We start from the raw sequence: 15749 nt of genomic DNA on the forward strand, positions 1-15749 counted from the left end.
ACTAAGACATCTACTGTTATAGTAAGTTATACAACTGCACTTTTTCTACATATCTCTCAGGTTTGTAGGCAGAGTAAATTTTTTTATATCATATGAGCATAGTTTTCTGTTGGAGTAGTAGTTGTGGCAATGTTGCTTAGTGCTGGATATTTTGAAGGTTTATATATTATGTCATGAGTCACAAGTAGCTGAGTGAGATGCTGGGATAATTCAAACCACAGTAATTCTTTTAGGATAGAGTAGTGGTGGGTTCTTTATGGTTTGTTAACAGTAAAGTTTGCAGTCTTGTAGCATTGTTCTAGTTTAGTTTCTAGTGTAGTCTGAAGATTGGTAAGGATTGTTACCTTATATAAGAGCAATGATAAGAGAGAGGCAGTAGCCAGGGGTGTTTTTGTAGTGTTAGCAAGAAAGTATTGCTGAGCATAGTATTCCTAGTTTCTGGTGATTTCTTTTAATTGTGTGCTGAATGTGCACATCAGATTTACCGTTATCATCTATTAACATCCCTAATCCTTTAGTGTATGGAAATACTTCTATTACTGTAGGATCAAAGGAGATCATTTAAAAGTGGGTTTTGTCTTGTGTAGGGGATTTAGGGAAGAAAAAGAGTAAATCCAAAAAGAGTTACACCAAGGCACAAAAACACTGAGAAACTGCAAAAAGTGCCAAGGGACACGAACAACACCAACCAGATGACAGCAAAGGATATTTATTCAGCCAAAGCAGACGTTCCACAAACCACATTAACGCTTCACAAGTACAATATGTTTTCGTTCATAACAAACTAAATCAGATATGGACTGACAACATAAAGTGCATATATATATATATATATATATATATATATATATATATATATATCCTCTATACCATGCTGTATCACATAGGATGTAACACCTTTCTGGCCAATTGTACTGGAGCTGAACAGCTTCACTGAGCACTTCACGCATTGATGTGAAGCAACAAAGCAACAACCCCTAACAATCGGCTGAGTAGTGAAAAAGAGTAACTTAGCTTTTTTGGGGTTCATTAGTAGTTGTGCATTGCAGATCCAATTTTGGATGGAGTTAAAAGCCTTTGTGATTTATTGAAAATCACTTAAGCTATCCGTGATGCAAATAATGAATGAATCGCCCATGTCGAGAATTAAGGCGACTTTCTGTGAGGAGGTATACAAATTTTTGTGAAACCATTAAAGAGGAGAGGATCAAGGCTGGAGCTTCGGGATGCCCCAGTAGTAACTGGCAGGAAGGGAGAGAGAGTGTTATTAGGGAGAGAGAGTGATGTTCTTCATTCCACATTGCTGCAGTCCTAACTATTGGGTAGTCCGCTGTCCAGTCGGCCCGAATACCAAAGTATATGGCTGACGTCGGTCAGGGCGCATTAGACTGACGTCAGTACGTCAGGGTTCTAATGCGCATGACCGACGTCATATCCTCAGTCTTTTTTGCCGCATGGTCCGATGCAGAAGCAATTTTGCGAGTGCAGGTTGGCGTTCTGAAAGTTTCTGAAGCCAGAGTTTCAGACCGAATCAAAGTTGGCTAAGTACCCGTTGGGAATATTTTGGTTTTTCTTGCCTCAGTACTTAACCGGATGTCAGAAAAAGTGAATAACTGTATTTCTTGTGGGAAACAGATACCTCATAGGGATTACCATACTTTGTGTATACCTTGTTTAGGGCCTGAGCACGACGTTGTTGGATGCCGCTCTTGTGCTAGATTTAACAAACGCACTATTAAGAGAAGGTTAGACTGTGCCAGGTTAGTGTTTGGGAAGCGTTGTAACTATAAAATGCCGTCGGATGCTCTGACGCCAGCTTCGCTAAAAGCGCAAGGACAAAACAGCAAAGCCTAGAGTGGAAGAACCGACAGTCCCAGACGTCGGTTCTTTAGAGGGCTCAGTGGAGCCGGAGGTTTTGCCAGGTGTGTCTTTGGAGTCTCAGGGAGAGACTTTACTGTTACAGGATGTTTCCTCTCAGGAAGTAGGCCAGGCTGAGGGGGCTTCTCAGGTGGCTGTTCTTCCCTCTCTTCCTAAGGTGGTTAGAGCCTCCCCTTCTGTTTCCAAGGCTTCTTTGAGGGGCAGGCCAAGTTTTGCTTCAGTGGGGGTTTCTCCTAGTGCTTCTGGGTCTTTGCCTAAGAAACATATGCTTAAAATGGCAGAGGATTTGATTACTATGATAAGGGGTTCTATGCCCCCTCCTGATAAGAGGCCTAGGGTGGAACCTGAGTTTGAGAGTTTTGAGCAATGCTCGGAGGCTTCTGAGTCTTCAGCTGAAGACTTGCAGGAGTTCCCTCCTTATTCTGATTCTGATGTGGATGATTCTACTCCTTCAGCTTCTCCTCCTGAGGATTTTTCATTTTCAGAGACTCTGCATTCCATGAGGGAGCATTTTAAATGGGAAGGTCAAGATTTCTCTGATTCCAGGAAAAGGCTTAGGGAATTCTTGTTTTTACCCCAGCATAGGCCTTTAGCTATACCTCCTGTTTTGAATGTGGTGGAAGATGTTTTTGCAGAGGCTTCCCTGAATCCTGATTCTTTGCCTCCTGCCCCAGTTAAACCGGATAGGTATTATAGGGTGCCTGAAGCTCATAAGTATCTTTTTAAGAGTCCTAGGGCAGACCCGGAAACTGTCTCTCAGGGGCCCAAAGGTGTGAAGGCCTCAGTTGTTAAAAATCCTGTCCCTCCTGATAAAGAGGCAAGGGCTTTGGATAGATGGGGCAAGAAAGTGTATACTTCTTCCACTTTAGCCATGAGGGCGTTGAATTGTCAGTTTCACATGTTGAAATATCAGAATTATCTTCTTTCACAGTTGAAATCTAAGGTGGATGCTTTGGCGGAAGGTATTGAGTGTAAAGAGTTGCAGGATTTAGTTCATGTGTCTGAACAGGTGGGTAAACATTCCTTGCAATGTGGTTTTGATGCTGTGCAGGCCTCCTCCAGGGTGGCTGCCACTGGTTCTGTTCTTCGTAGGCACGCCTGGTTGAGAGATCAGAATTTAGCTGAGCATGTTAAGACACGGATTTTGGATGCTCCTTTGCAGTCTGATGTGTTGTTTGGTTCGCCTGTAGAAGCAGTTTTGAAGAAAATGGAGGACAAGGCTAAGTCTATGCAAACTGTTAAAGATTTTTTGCAGGTGCAGCCTCCGAAGTTTAGTAGAAATTGGCCTGCTAAGGGATGGACTTATCCTGCTTATGATTCCCAGTCTAGGGGTAGGTCTAGACGTGGTAGGGGCAGAGCTCAGGGTTCTTTTAGGCCTAGGACAGGGAGTTGCCCTGCTCAGACTTCTGGTGAAGGCAGGGGTCAGTCCTTTCGTAAGCAGACCCAATGACCTGCCTTTTCAGCTGCCAGTTCATTCTCGCCTGGCAGCACCGTTGGGAGGAAGACTGTCTCTTTTCAAAGAAAATTGGGATTTAATTACCCAAGACAGATGGGTTCTGGATATCATTCACCACGGTTACAGGTTTTATTTCCACACCTTGCCTCCTTTCAAAGGCATGCCAGACATTCCTCCTGTACAAAGACAAGAGGCTCACAAGCAAATTTCTCTGTTACTCCAAATAGGGGCCATTCAGCGGTTCCTGTGCCAGAAAGGGGCCTAGGATTTTATTCTCGCCTGTTCCTAGTACCGAAGAAGGGGAACACGTGGAGACCAATTTTGGATTTATCTATCCTCAACACTTATCTGGACATTCCCAAGTTCAAAATGTTGACGTTACAACAGCTTTTACCTCTGCTGGGCAAAGATCACTGGATGGTAACTTTAGATCTCAAGGAAGCTTACCTTCATGTGCCTATAAGACTAAGTTGCAGAAAGTATCTGCGTTTTCGAGCTGGAAATTCTCATTATCAGTTCTCTGCATTGCCCTTTGGCTTATCTACTGCGCCCAGAGTATTCACAAAGGTTCTGGCTCCAGTGATAGCTTTCTTCAGGCTAAAAGGAATTCAAATCTATCCTTACTTGGACGATTGCCTGATTCTGGCTCAAGAAAAGGAAGACCTTCTACAGCATTTGGAATATGTCATAGCAGTGCTAAGATGCCTAGGGTATTCTGTGAACGAAATAAAGTCCAGTCTAGTACCCTCTCAAGACATGTGCTTTCTGGGTGTGAGACTGAATACAGCAGCCCAGATGGCCTTTTAACCCCGGACAAACAAAAGAATCTTTCCAGTTACTTCCATCAACTATCTCTTCAGTCCGGGCTGACTGCAAGGACAGTCCTTCAAGCCTTAGGGTTCATGGCATCTTGTATTCTGGTGCTTCCCAATGCCAAACTGCATATGAGGAAGCTACAATGGTATCTCAAAAATGTATGGACACAGCACTGCCAGGATTTGGACACTGTCATTCAAATAATACCTTGCATTCAAAAGGAATTTTTGTGGTGGGCTCAGGAATGTCACCTAAACAAGGGACTCTCTGTGACCCGGCCAGAGGCGAGTCAGATTCTAACGACAGATGCCTCAGACATTGCTTGGGAGCTCATCTAAATGGAAAGTGGATACAAGACAAGTGGCCTGCCAGACTACAGCATCTACATATCAACATGAAGGAGATGTTAGCAGTCCAGTTTGCATTAATGGCTTTCAAGGAGTTACTTCTTCCAGGGCAGGTGTTGATTCTAACAGACAACACAACTGTCATGTGGTACATCAACAAACAAGGGGGAACACATTCTTACCCATTGTGCAGGCAAGCAATGATTTTATGGGAGACTGCGCTCAGCTTGCAACTAACTCTTCAGGCAAGGTTTCTGCCGGGAGCACAGAACTCCTTAGCAGATGTGTTAAGCAGACAAATCATGGATCCCCACGAGTGGAAACTGGATCTTCATGTATTTCAAACGTTGACAGTGTCCTGGGGAACTCCAGACATAGATCTGTTCGCTTCTCCACTAAACCACCAGCTGCCAAAGTTTTGCACAAAGAGGTTTCATCACACAGCTTGGAAAGTGGATGCTCTTTCTTTCAGTTGGAAAAATCTTCATGTGTATGCGTTTCCACCTCTGCCTCTTCTTCCAAAGGTGCTTCTAAAGATCAGACAAGACAAGCCAAGGATGATTTTAATAGCTCCAGATTGGCCTCGGCAGCACTGGTACCCATTACTGAGGAGTCTGGTAAAGAAGCCTCCATGGCCTTTACCCTTGATTCCACACCTGTTGTCTCAGAGAGACGGTCACCTGCTCAATGTCAAGCTTCACTCTCTTCATCTAACAGCCTGGCATATTCTATTTTGAAAGACAGCAGGTCTCAACTTCCTCAACAAGTTTTAAATGTGATTATGGAAGCCAGGAGACCTAGTACAAGGAAAGTGTACGCAGAAAAATGGAAGAGATTTTTATTTTGGAGTGCAGCAAACAATTTGGAGATTTCGGAGCCAAATCTGAGTGTGGCTCTTCAATATCTTACTGAGTTATTGGACAAAGGTTTGTCTTTCTCTTCCATTAAGATTCATGCTGCAGCAATTTCAGCTCACTATGATTGTGACCCACCATTGTTTTCGCATCCTTTGTTCAAGCAATTTCTTAGAGGGGAAAGAATATAAGACCCCACGTAGAGCTCCTACTCCTGCTTGGGATCTCAATTTTGTGTTGGAGAAACTTACTCTACAACCTTTTGAGCCTCGGCTACTGCTGACTTGAAATACTTGTCATGGAAGACTGCTTTTTTGTTGGCCATTACTTCTGCAAGAAGGGTTTCTGAGTTGCAGGCCCTTATGGCAGTGGAGCTTTTTTGATTTTTCATAAGGATAGGGTATCTTTACGTACTAATCCTTCCTTTATGCCTAAGGTGGTTTCTAGTGTGGCTTTAAACCAAACTATTCATTTGCCTACTTTTATGCAGATCCCCAAAATAAAGGGAAAAGATTTTGCACACTTTAGATGTACACAGGCAATTGCGTTATTATTTGAGCAGGACTAAGGATTTTAGGCAGTCTCAGCAGTTGTTTGTTTCTTTTGCTTTGAGTTCTCAGGGCAAGCCTGTGTCAAAACAAACTATTTCTAGATGGATTGGGTGTTGCATTACATTTTGTTATTCCCATCATGGCAAGGAGATTCCAGCTGGGATTAGGCCTCATTCCACTAGGGCTACTGCCACTTCAACAGCATTTCTGAGGGGTGGCAACTAAGGATATTTTGGAGGCAGCTACTTGGAGTTCAGTGCATACTTTCTCTAAGCATTATCACCTTCCTCTCTACTCTAAGTCTAGGGCTGGTTTTGCCACAGCTATTTTGCAAGGCATGTTGTCAGTTCCTGCTTCCTTATGATTTGCCAGCCTCCCTTACCTCTGCTTTGGGATTCTACCCAATAGTTAGGACTGCAGCAATGTGGAATGAAGAACATAGTACAGTTTTGTACCTACCATAAATGTAGATGTTCGAGGATCCACATTGCTGCAGTCCAATTTACCCTCCCTCCTTCCCTCTGTGTTTAGGGGTGGTTGTGTAGGTGAGGTTATATTCTGCTAATTTTGTATATTTTGTATATATATTTTGGTGCAGGTTTGTTGGGAGTTTTTGGTTTTTGGCCTTATCTTTTTAGGGTCTTCTGACATCTGGGGCAAGAAAAGACTGAGGATATGACGTCGGTCATGCGCATTAGTACCCTGACGTACTGACGTCAGTCTAATGCGCCCTGACCGACGTCAGCCATATACTTTGGTATTCGGGCCGACTGGACAGCGGACTACCCAATAGTTAGGACTGCAGCAATGTGGATCCTCGAACATCTACATTTATGGTAGGTACAAAACTGTACTTTATTTAATTCTATAAATTGATGTGTCTGTTGGATAGGTAGCTACTAAACCATTGGAGAGTAGTCTGGGATAGACCTAAAGAAGACATTGTTCACAAAATATTGATATCAAAGGCTTTCAACAAGTCAGGAAGTAACAAGTTTGCCACTGTCCCTGTTTTGGTTGATTGTGTTTTGAGAAGGTTAGTAGGGCAGCAGTGTGAATGCCACATTGTATAGGAGTGTGGATTTGTTAGTGGAGGAGAAGCAGAATAGTTGCTTTGAATACGTTTTCCAGAATTTTAGACATTGAGGACAGTACAGCTGTAAGTCTAAAGTTTGATAGTTCAGTTTGAGTTATCGCCTTTGTTGAGTGGAATGATGTATGACATTTCCAGAGGGATGGAACATAGGCTTCTTGTATTGACGTATTTATAAGAATAGATATGGAGTAGTCTATAGTGTATTCTGCTGGGAGGTTGAGCTTGGCTTTAGTTTCTCTGGGAGTTTTTTTATAGAGGATATTGAGATAATCTGTAAGGTAAAAGTTAGCATGGTGGGGATGATGTGTATTGAGGAATAATGGCAGAGTCACTTTTTTAATTTCTCCAAGTCTTTTGGGTTTCTAATGCCATGACGGGAATGGACCCTATTCCTAAGTCAAAGTACGATTAAAGCTCATGAAATTAGTATTGTTTCAATCTTTGATGTCAGCCAGTAGTGCTCTTCGCAGTACCTGCAATGTGCCCAGTAATGACTCCTCCTGCAGTTCATATGGAGTTACATGGATTGGTAACATATCTAAGTATGATTGTAGATTCTTTTTTATAAGACCCATTGCTCCTACTACTATTGGAACTGTCCTGGTATCTTTCTTCCACATTGCTCTCGTTTCTGCCTGCAGATCCAGATATTTTATGACTTTGTGTCTCTCTGTACGCAAGACACTATAGTCACTGGGTGTGGTAATTTCACTGATCAATGCTACTCTTGTCTTCTTTTCTTGGACCACTATATCTGGTTTTCTAGCATCTGTCTTTTGAACTGTTGGTAATGGATGATCCCATGTGATGCAGACTTCTTCATTTTCTGTGATGCTTTGTGGCTCATGTTTCCACTGTCCCTGTTTTGGTTGATTGTGTTTTGTGAAGGTTAGTAGGGCAGCAGTGCGAAGGCCACATTGTATAGGAGTGTGGATTTGTTAGTGGTCACTGAGGGTATCACAAAGAGAGCCAGGGCAGCGGGTAGAGTTTGCAATGCTGTCAATGAATTGTATGTTAAACGTAAATGCTATTTCAATCGCAGAAGAATTGGTAGAAGGGTTTGGCTGACTTTTAGTTCTGGGATGTAATAGGTCTCAGACAAGACAGAGTTTCTTTGGATTGTTTCTGGGATTTTTTATTTTTTTTGAACAATCTGCATTAACCTGTTTTTGGTTACTTAGCTCTTCGAAGTTTTGCAAGTTTTGATATGTGTTATCTTTATCTCTGTTTTGCATGAGTAGTTTAGTACTTTTGTTTAGCCAAAGAGCATGGTCATCTTTTCTTAATTGGGCATGGCAGTTGAGAATATTTAGGAATATGATATCAATTCCTGAACAGTCTCATCTAAAGGATGATCTAAAGTTTTAAAGGATGGGCAAGGATTTTAGAGTGAATGTAAGTGTGTCAGTGTTAAATTCTGATAGGTTACAAATTACTTTATAATAATTGTATTAGTATATGCTGGGAGGTGGTCACTGAGTGTATCAGAAAGAGTACCAGAAGAAATGTATTTGTTGGGGTGAAATACCGTTATGCAATCTATTATTATGCAGTTATCATTAATTTTGTTATGTCTAGTGGGTGTAGTTATGAGTTGTGTGAAACCATAAAGATTACATTAAGAATGTCATCCAGTAGTTCAGGAGCGTTTGCAGAATTTAATTTGGCATCATCATATTTGCACAATGAAAAACAGACACAGTAAAAAGCTAACTGATGCTGGTTGCAAACTCTCACAATTAGCATTCTTTGCAGGTGTATTGAGCTTTTATATGTTGCACAAAATTATTCACAGGTGTATGAGCCTTCAAGTGTGCTGCTTTGCATTCTTGATGGGCACATAGGACTGAAGAGTGTCTCTCTGACTTTCGTGAGCCTCCTTGAACTGGAGCTATGAACTGGCAACTCTAAACAGAAAATTATGCAGTTCTTCCCTGTGTTAGCCTATGCAGCACTGAGAAGGCCAGAGATGTTTGTATTAAGGAGACAGTCTTGAAGAGGGAGAACATCTGGGGACTTTTATTAAGGAGACAGCCGTGGAGAGGGAGAACATGGGTATATGATCTGCCATCTCCAAGACTGAAGAGAAAGGACTAGCTGCACTAGTTAGTTGGTTGTCAAAGCTTAATTGTTATATGCTCACTACAAAGTTCCTACAAAGCTGTATTCACATACACCTTTAAAGCAGCTCATTTGGTTAACTGTCCTTAGCAGAGACCCCACACTCCCTTTGCTTAAACCTTTAGAGCATCTCACCCCTGTATTAGAAAATTCTGCACTGGATTGAGTCACTGACTTTTTGGAGAAGCAAAGTCGTGGGTTATAGTGATGTGAGGGCATTGACTCACTGTCTCCTGCTGCTATCACCATTAGCAGCCAGCAGAGCTTTTACTGTCATTGCTCTGAATTGTCATTTTTTATTTTATTTTATTTTACATTTGTTGACCTCGATAGTCCGACTGGATGCATGTCCATTTTCAGTGGAGGCCCGGGGAGAAAAGCTCCAGGGTAAACAGAAACATTAAAAACATGTTACAAGTATAATTTGATAAAAAGTACATAAGCAAACAATGATAAACATGTGCCACAGATTATAGTTTAGTCATTACTCTTAATTACTTCACCTGTCTAGGCACGATACTAGCTGAGTAAGCAAGTACAGTTTGAATGCTGTACATAGCTTCCACCATAGCATAGAAGATTAACAAGTGATGGGCACATAACAATACTGATACAGAAAACCTTAGAAATGCTGCATAATCAATTATCTTCCATATATGCATTGCATAACTAATTCTTGCTTTTTTTTTGTTTGTTTTTTGTAGGAATCATTCCATACCTTAAAGAAATGGGTGAAAGAGTTAAAAGAACATGGCCCTGAAAACATAGTTGTTGCTATTGCTGGAAACAAGTGTGATCTTTCTGACTTAAGGTATGGCCTATAAATGTTATTGCTTTGTATAAGCCCTCACAGATGTCAAAAAGGCGTAATACATGTGATGAAGATTAATTTAGTGATGAGTTTGTTATGATGCATAACTCTGATTCCTTTTTAAATGTGTGTAATTATACAATATAACTAAAAAAAATGATCAAAAGATGCAGTATATGGTGCTTCTTTGCTAATTTATTTATTCTATTTTTTAACAGGAAAGTCTGACTGGGGAAGCAAGCCCTTTTCAGGGGAGGCCCAGGAACAAAAGACCCACAAGAAATTATAACAAAAGTACATATACAACATACAGAATACTCAAGTAACAATTTGCAGCATTACGTAGAAAATATTATTTTATTTTATTATTTAACATTTGTTTGCCAGAATAGTCCGACTGGACAAGTGTCCATTTTCAGCAGAGTCCTGGGGAGAAAAACTCCATAAGTTTACAGAGAGAATAAAAATTTACAAGACACTCAGATCTGCTCTGAGTTACAGCACAATGGCACTAAATATACAGACCCAACTGATATTGCCAACATCCTGGCAGATAGGTTCAGTGCTAACTTTACCCCCCTCTCACCCCCTAAAGAGCCCATCTCTGTACTGGAAGAATGCAAAGTTCCTGTAATCATGGCTGCACAGGTAAAAACCACACTCTCCAAAGCCAAGAACACAGCAGCCATGGGACCAGACAACATCCCAGGCTGCGTTCTACATGAACTACAGAACGAACTGGCACCCCACCTAAGTACCATGTTCAATCATAGCCTCACCTCAGGCTTTATGCCTGCTGAATGGCGCACAGCAACGGTTATCCCACTCCACAAGGGGGGAGCCACCACGGACCCAGGGAATTACCACCCCATTAGCTTGACTAGCCTAGTCTGCAAGGCCATGGAACATATCATCATGGAACTTATAAACAAAGACATTGGTAATCTCCAAACTCTGGATCCCACCCAGTTCGGGTTTGTAAAAGGCAGATCATGTCTCCTAAACCTGATAGACTTCTTTGAAGCAGTCACCAAAGCCGTAGACAAGGGTAAGGTGGTTCACACAGCCTATCTAGATCTTGCCAAGGCTTTTGACACCATCCCCCACTCTGGAATTATAGATAAACTCACTAAACTAGGTATAAATCCCTATGTCACAAGATGGGTTGCCAGCTGGCTCACTGACAGAACCCACACTGTGAAAGTAGCAGACTCCAAATCCGACTTCAGACCAGTGACAAGTGGAGTACCACAGGGTTCAGTCCTGGGTCCTCTCCTGTTTGGTATCTACTTCTCTGAAGTACAGGCTAACACAGAAGGTCTTTGGCTAACGGAGTTCACAGATGACTGCAAACTAGGAGCCATAATCGAAACTCCTAATGATGTGGACATCCTACAAAAGGGCCTCACTGAGACAGATGCCTAGTGTCAAAGCCATGGCCTCAAGCTCAATGCCAAAAGTGTATTGTCATCCCCTTTGGTAAAAACTCTGTACCCATGAACTCCAACATAGGCGGTAGTATACTTAACACCGAAAGTGTGATAAGAGACCTTGGGACACAGATGGACAGTAGTCTCTCCTTTGATAATCACATCGCCACAGTAGTCAGGAAATCCTTCTACATGGCACACCTCATCACAAAAGGTTTCTCATCGAGAAAAAAAGAGGTCATTGTTCCCCTCTACTCATCACTCATTTAGACCCATTATAGAGTACAACTCCCCTTTTGGTATGTACCTCACAAGACATCTACAACAGCTGGAAAGGCAGCAGAAATACCTCACAAAGAGGATTACCAGCCTCAAACAGATGTCCTACGCAGACCGTCTCAAAAAACTCCAGCTTTACTCTGTCGCATATCGCCTACTCAGAGGTGATCTCTGCCTAACATACAAAGCTATGTCAAACCCAGAGCAGTTGGACATGCTCCACTTAAAGAAATCCCAATCCCTCCGAGCTACACGCTGTAGGGACCTAAACCTTGTCACCACAATAAACAGAACATGTCGGAGGGATAGATTCCTGTCCCAGAGACTTCCCATACTCTGGAACAAACTACCTGTCTATATCAAACAAAGCTCCTCATTAGTACGCTTCAAGAAAAATCTTGATGATTGGATGGGAAATAGGAAATTCACCCCGGGGATCACTTCTGTGGCTCTGCTCAACAGTGGCACAGGAAAATTATTTTCTTGGGTGGCAAAAGCCAGGGTACCTTTTTGGCTGGGCTTGTATAGGCCCGAGGGCCAATAGCCTAGTACCTACCTATGAACCTAAGAGAGACATTACAGAGTAGTAGCATACAGATTGTAGAATTTACAGCTGTTAGCATACAATAATAGGATATTCCCTCTTTTTGTTAAAAATACAAGTGGACAGAATATACAATGAGAGTAGATAAGAACCTGGTAGAGCATTGCAAGATATTTCACAAAATGAGGAAGAATAAAGCAGATAGTTATGAATTAAACAAGCATACATTTCAGCAACATAATTAGCATGTGCTACGGTTAAGTAGTCAATATAATCCTATAGATTTTCCGTAAGAAGAATAGATGACAGAAAAATAAGAGAGCATAAAAAGTCACTGACATGTACGTATACATGGAAGAGGTAACTCAGGAATGATTTAGCCTGGGTAATACCAGGGGCAGTGACATTACATGTATTTTATTGTTACTTTCTTAGTAGAATTTTTTATTTATAAAAGGATTTGGGGCTTGATTCAGAAATGTTACTGTGTGGTGTAGACAAGTTGTATACCTTGAGGTAACCATTTCTGATTCAGACACTGACCTACAATGGTGCTGCAGCATGAAAACATAAGGTACCATAGTGGACTGTCTCCAAGGCTGTACTAAGTAATAATTAGGCAGACTTGGGAAGTGGTTTATGCTAATTAGCCTTGCGCAGTTTCCGGAACTGCCTGCAGTAAGGCATTTATGCAATTGCTCAGCTGTATAAAGTAGCATGGACACTTCTGAGTTCTCATGGTAGTGAACATGGCCAAAAGGTCGTGCTCATCCATCACACTAGAGGTAAGTACTGGTGAGTTTAGTGGTCAGCTTGTGTTAGGGGGTGTGTGTTAATGTGAATGGCAGTACTTGTGAGCTTATACATGAGTGTGTGTCTACCTGGGAGGTAACAGTAGGGGTTTAGTGAGGAGTTACGTGAAGTGTGTGTACTTGTAAGTATGCCCAAGTGTGTGCATAAATGCCATTGTGTGTGTGTTGTGTGTTAGGGGAGAGTGGGTGGGAAGGGGTGGCTGTCATACTTCCACACACCCCCTCCCAGACTAATGAGCAAAGCCTGCAACATCTGGACAGAGGACCAGCAGACACCAGTGATAACCCTACAGACATGGATAGAGGAGCACTAGACACCAGGGATAACCCTACAGATGTGGGTCGGGGGGGGACACTAGACACCAGGGCTAGCCCTACAGACATGGGTCATGGGAAATTGTCTCACAAGGGATAACTTTTCATGCTGTAATGGCACTTACGCAGTAACAAGGATGGTGGGACACTAGACACCAGGGCTTGGCCTACAGACATGGGTCATGGTAAATACTCTCAGAAGGGATAACTTTTCATGCCACAATGGCACTTACACATAAGAAGAATAGTGGGACACTAGACACTGCGGATAACTTCTTATGCTGTAACAGCACTTGCACATAATAGGGATGGGGGAAACACCAGAAACTTAGGATACCTGTGTAGTGTGCCTTAAAGACACGTCATAAAAAATAGAGAAAATAATCACTAGACACTGGGGATATTAGAAATGCATGCCGTAAAGCCACTTAAAAGGTTTCCAGCCTTGTGTCCTCCAGCGTCTCACAGAGAATATTAGTCCTGTATACCACTACTATATATGAGGGATTGAGGGATAACATGAGAAATATAAGTGTTTAAAAAGGGCAACGTTTAGTTATAAATCTCATATATAAAGTATTAGCTTTCATCCATACCACATACCTGTGAGTGTCCGTACTAAAATTGTTAGCTTTTATATGATAGTATAATAAATAGTTCCTGAATCAATATAAACATATTTTCATAAATTCGATTCTCAGCTGGAGTGCCTTCTGTGTGGGGTCTGCATATCCTCCCTGAGTTCATGTGAGTTTCCTCTGGGTGCTCCGGTTTCTACCCATGTTTTAAAGACATCCATCTGGAGTGTTTCTCCCCGGGCCTCCACTGAAAATTGGCTTTGTTCCAAGTCGGACTTTCCTGGTAAACAAATGTTAAATAAATAAATAAAATATTTTGATGAATGTATAGTGCCATCTTGTGAATAAAAATGTATAACTGCCAAAATAACTATTACATAATACAGTCAAGCAGATCTGTTAATGTTCAACATAATAACATAATATTAACATAATAAACAACAAATAAAATAAAACAGAATTGATTCCCAAATATGTTAGAACAGGACACTGGGAGCGACTACAATGAGGGTATGGTGCACTTTACAGAGGATGATTTTCCATCTTTACGTACGTCAGAGAGGTTGGCTGACCAGGCAATACACTCTCATGGTGTGAGCCCTTCTCCCGACATGAGGTTTGATAATAGGGGAGATCTCCCAGGGACATCACACCCTCCACCCCAGAGGTACAACAAGGGAGGGGGAACAGAAGGAGATGATTTTGACTTTCCATGGGGGGGTTGATTTTAAGCCACAAGGGCTACAACATTTTTAACTATGCTAATATTGATGTTACCCCAACCATTTCTCCCTTTTCCAGAAAGTATTTAAATTTGTACCTAACAGGCATTTTAGTCTGGCAGACACCTCCACTGAAATGAAACTATTTACAAGAAAGTTAAGTTTAGCAGTTTTACTTAAGGACAAGAATACTGACCATGAGAATACCAACCTACCAGCAATTTGTAGAAGAAAGAGTGTCATTAATCCCGTACTACAGCCTACATTCACGTTTTCGAGCAAGCTTACTAGGATGACCTTTATAAAACTGGGAGGATGAAGAAATTGACTTACAGGAATATGACACCTAATGAAAGAAAAATTATGAATGATTTGGTTAATGACAGAAACATAAGACTTATGCAACCCAACAAAGGTGGTGGTATGGTACTTTTCGATTCTCACAACTATTCAGGGGCCATGGTAGAAATACTTCAGGATGGTAATACATACCAACAGGTGTCAAGGAACCAAATTAATAGACCCTACAGAAGAATAGGTTGCCAGTTAGGATTGATGGAAGAATAGACTTTGATGCATACAACTTTTTAAAGGAAAACAATCCCATTATTCCTACAATTTTCGGTATACCCAAGGTTCACAAAAGTAAATTAAATCCCCCTTTTAGGCCTACTGTATTAGCACACTGGTCCAAAACCCATGCCATAGGAGTACTTATTGACAGACTGTTAAAACACATTATTTTTTTTTTTTTATGGACAGCCACCTTCTAAAAGACTCCTAGGAAATTTTGGGGAGGCTTAAAAGTGCTTTGTGGGAAAGTAACACTGGGTTCCTGACAGTTGACATCTTTAGTCTTTTTTCTAGTATACCTATAAGGGAGTTATTCCAAGAGGGGGCTTTTAAAGTTGCAATTTTTAAATACTGACAATATTAAACTAGTTGAAGACTGCACACTGATGGAGCTAAAAAACAATTTTATGTATTTCAAAGGCGAACTTTCTAAACAAGTTTCTGATATAGTAATGGGTTCTGCCTGTCCTCCTATGTTCACCAATGTTATTTTGTATGCATGGAAACTTTTACATGTATTTCAGTGTGAATTTTTCAAATTTTGCAAAATATACCTATGCTACCTT

The 15749-nt window shown here is 41.4% G+C and overlaps 1 protein-coding gene across 1 annotated transcript in view; it reads left to right on the forward strand.

Moving 5' to 3' along the window:
- The window catches only part of RAB31 (RAB31, member RAS oncogene family), a 364691-nt gene that overhangs the window by 224459 nt on the left and 124483 nt on the right, over positions 1-15749 (forward strand). Inside the window, exon 5 of the mRNA XM_044067354.1 lies at positions 9824-9930. Within this exon, the coding sequence (XP_043923289.1) occupies positions 9824-9930 (107 nt within the window). The remainder of the gene's footprint in view (positions 1-9823; positions 9931-15749) is intronic.

The sequence above is a fragment of the Protopterus annectens genome, chromosome 3.part1, assembly GCF_019279795.1.
Source record: "Protopterus annectens isolate FY-2018-M chromosome 3.part1, PAN1.0, whole genome shotgun sequence".
Classification (NCBI taxonomy): Eukaryota; Metazoa; Chordata; order Ceratodontiformes; family Protopteridae; genus Protopterus; species Protopterus annectens.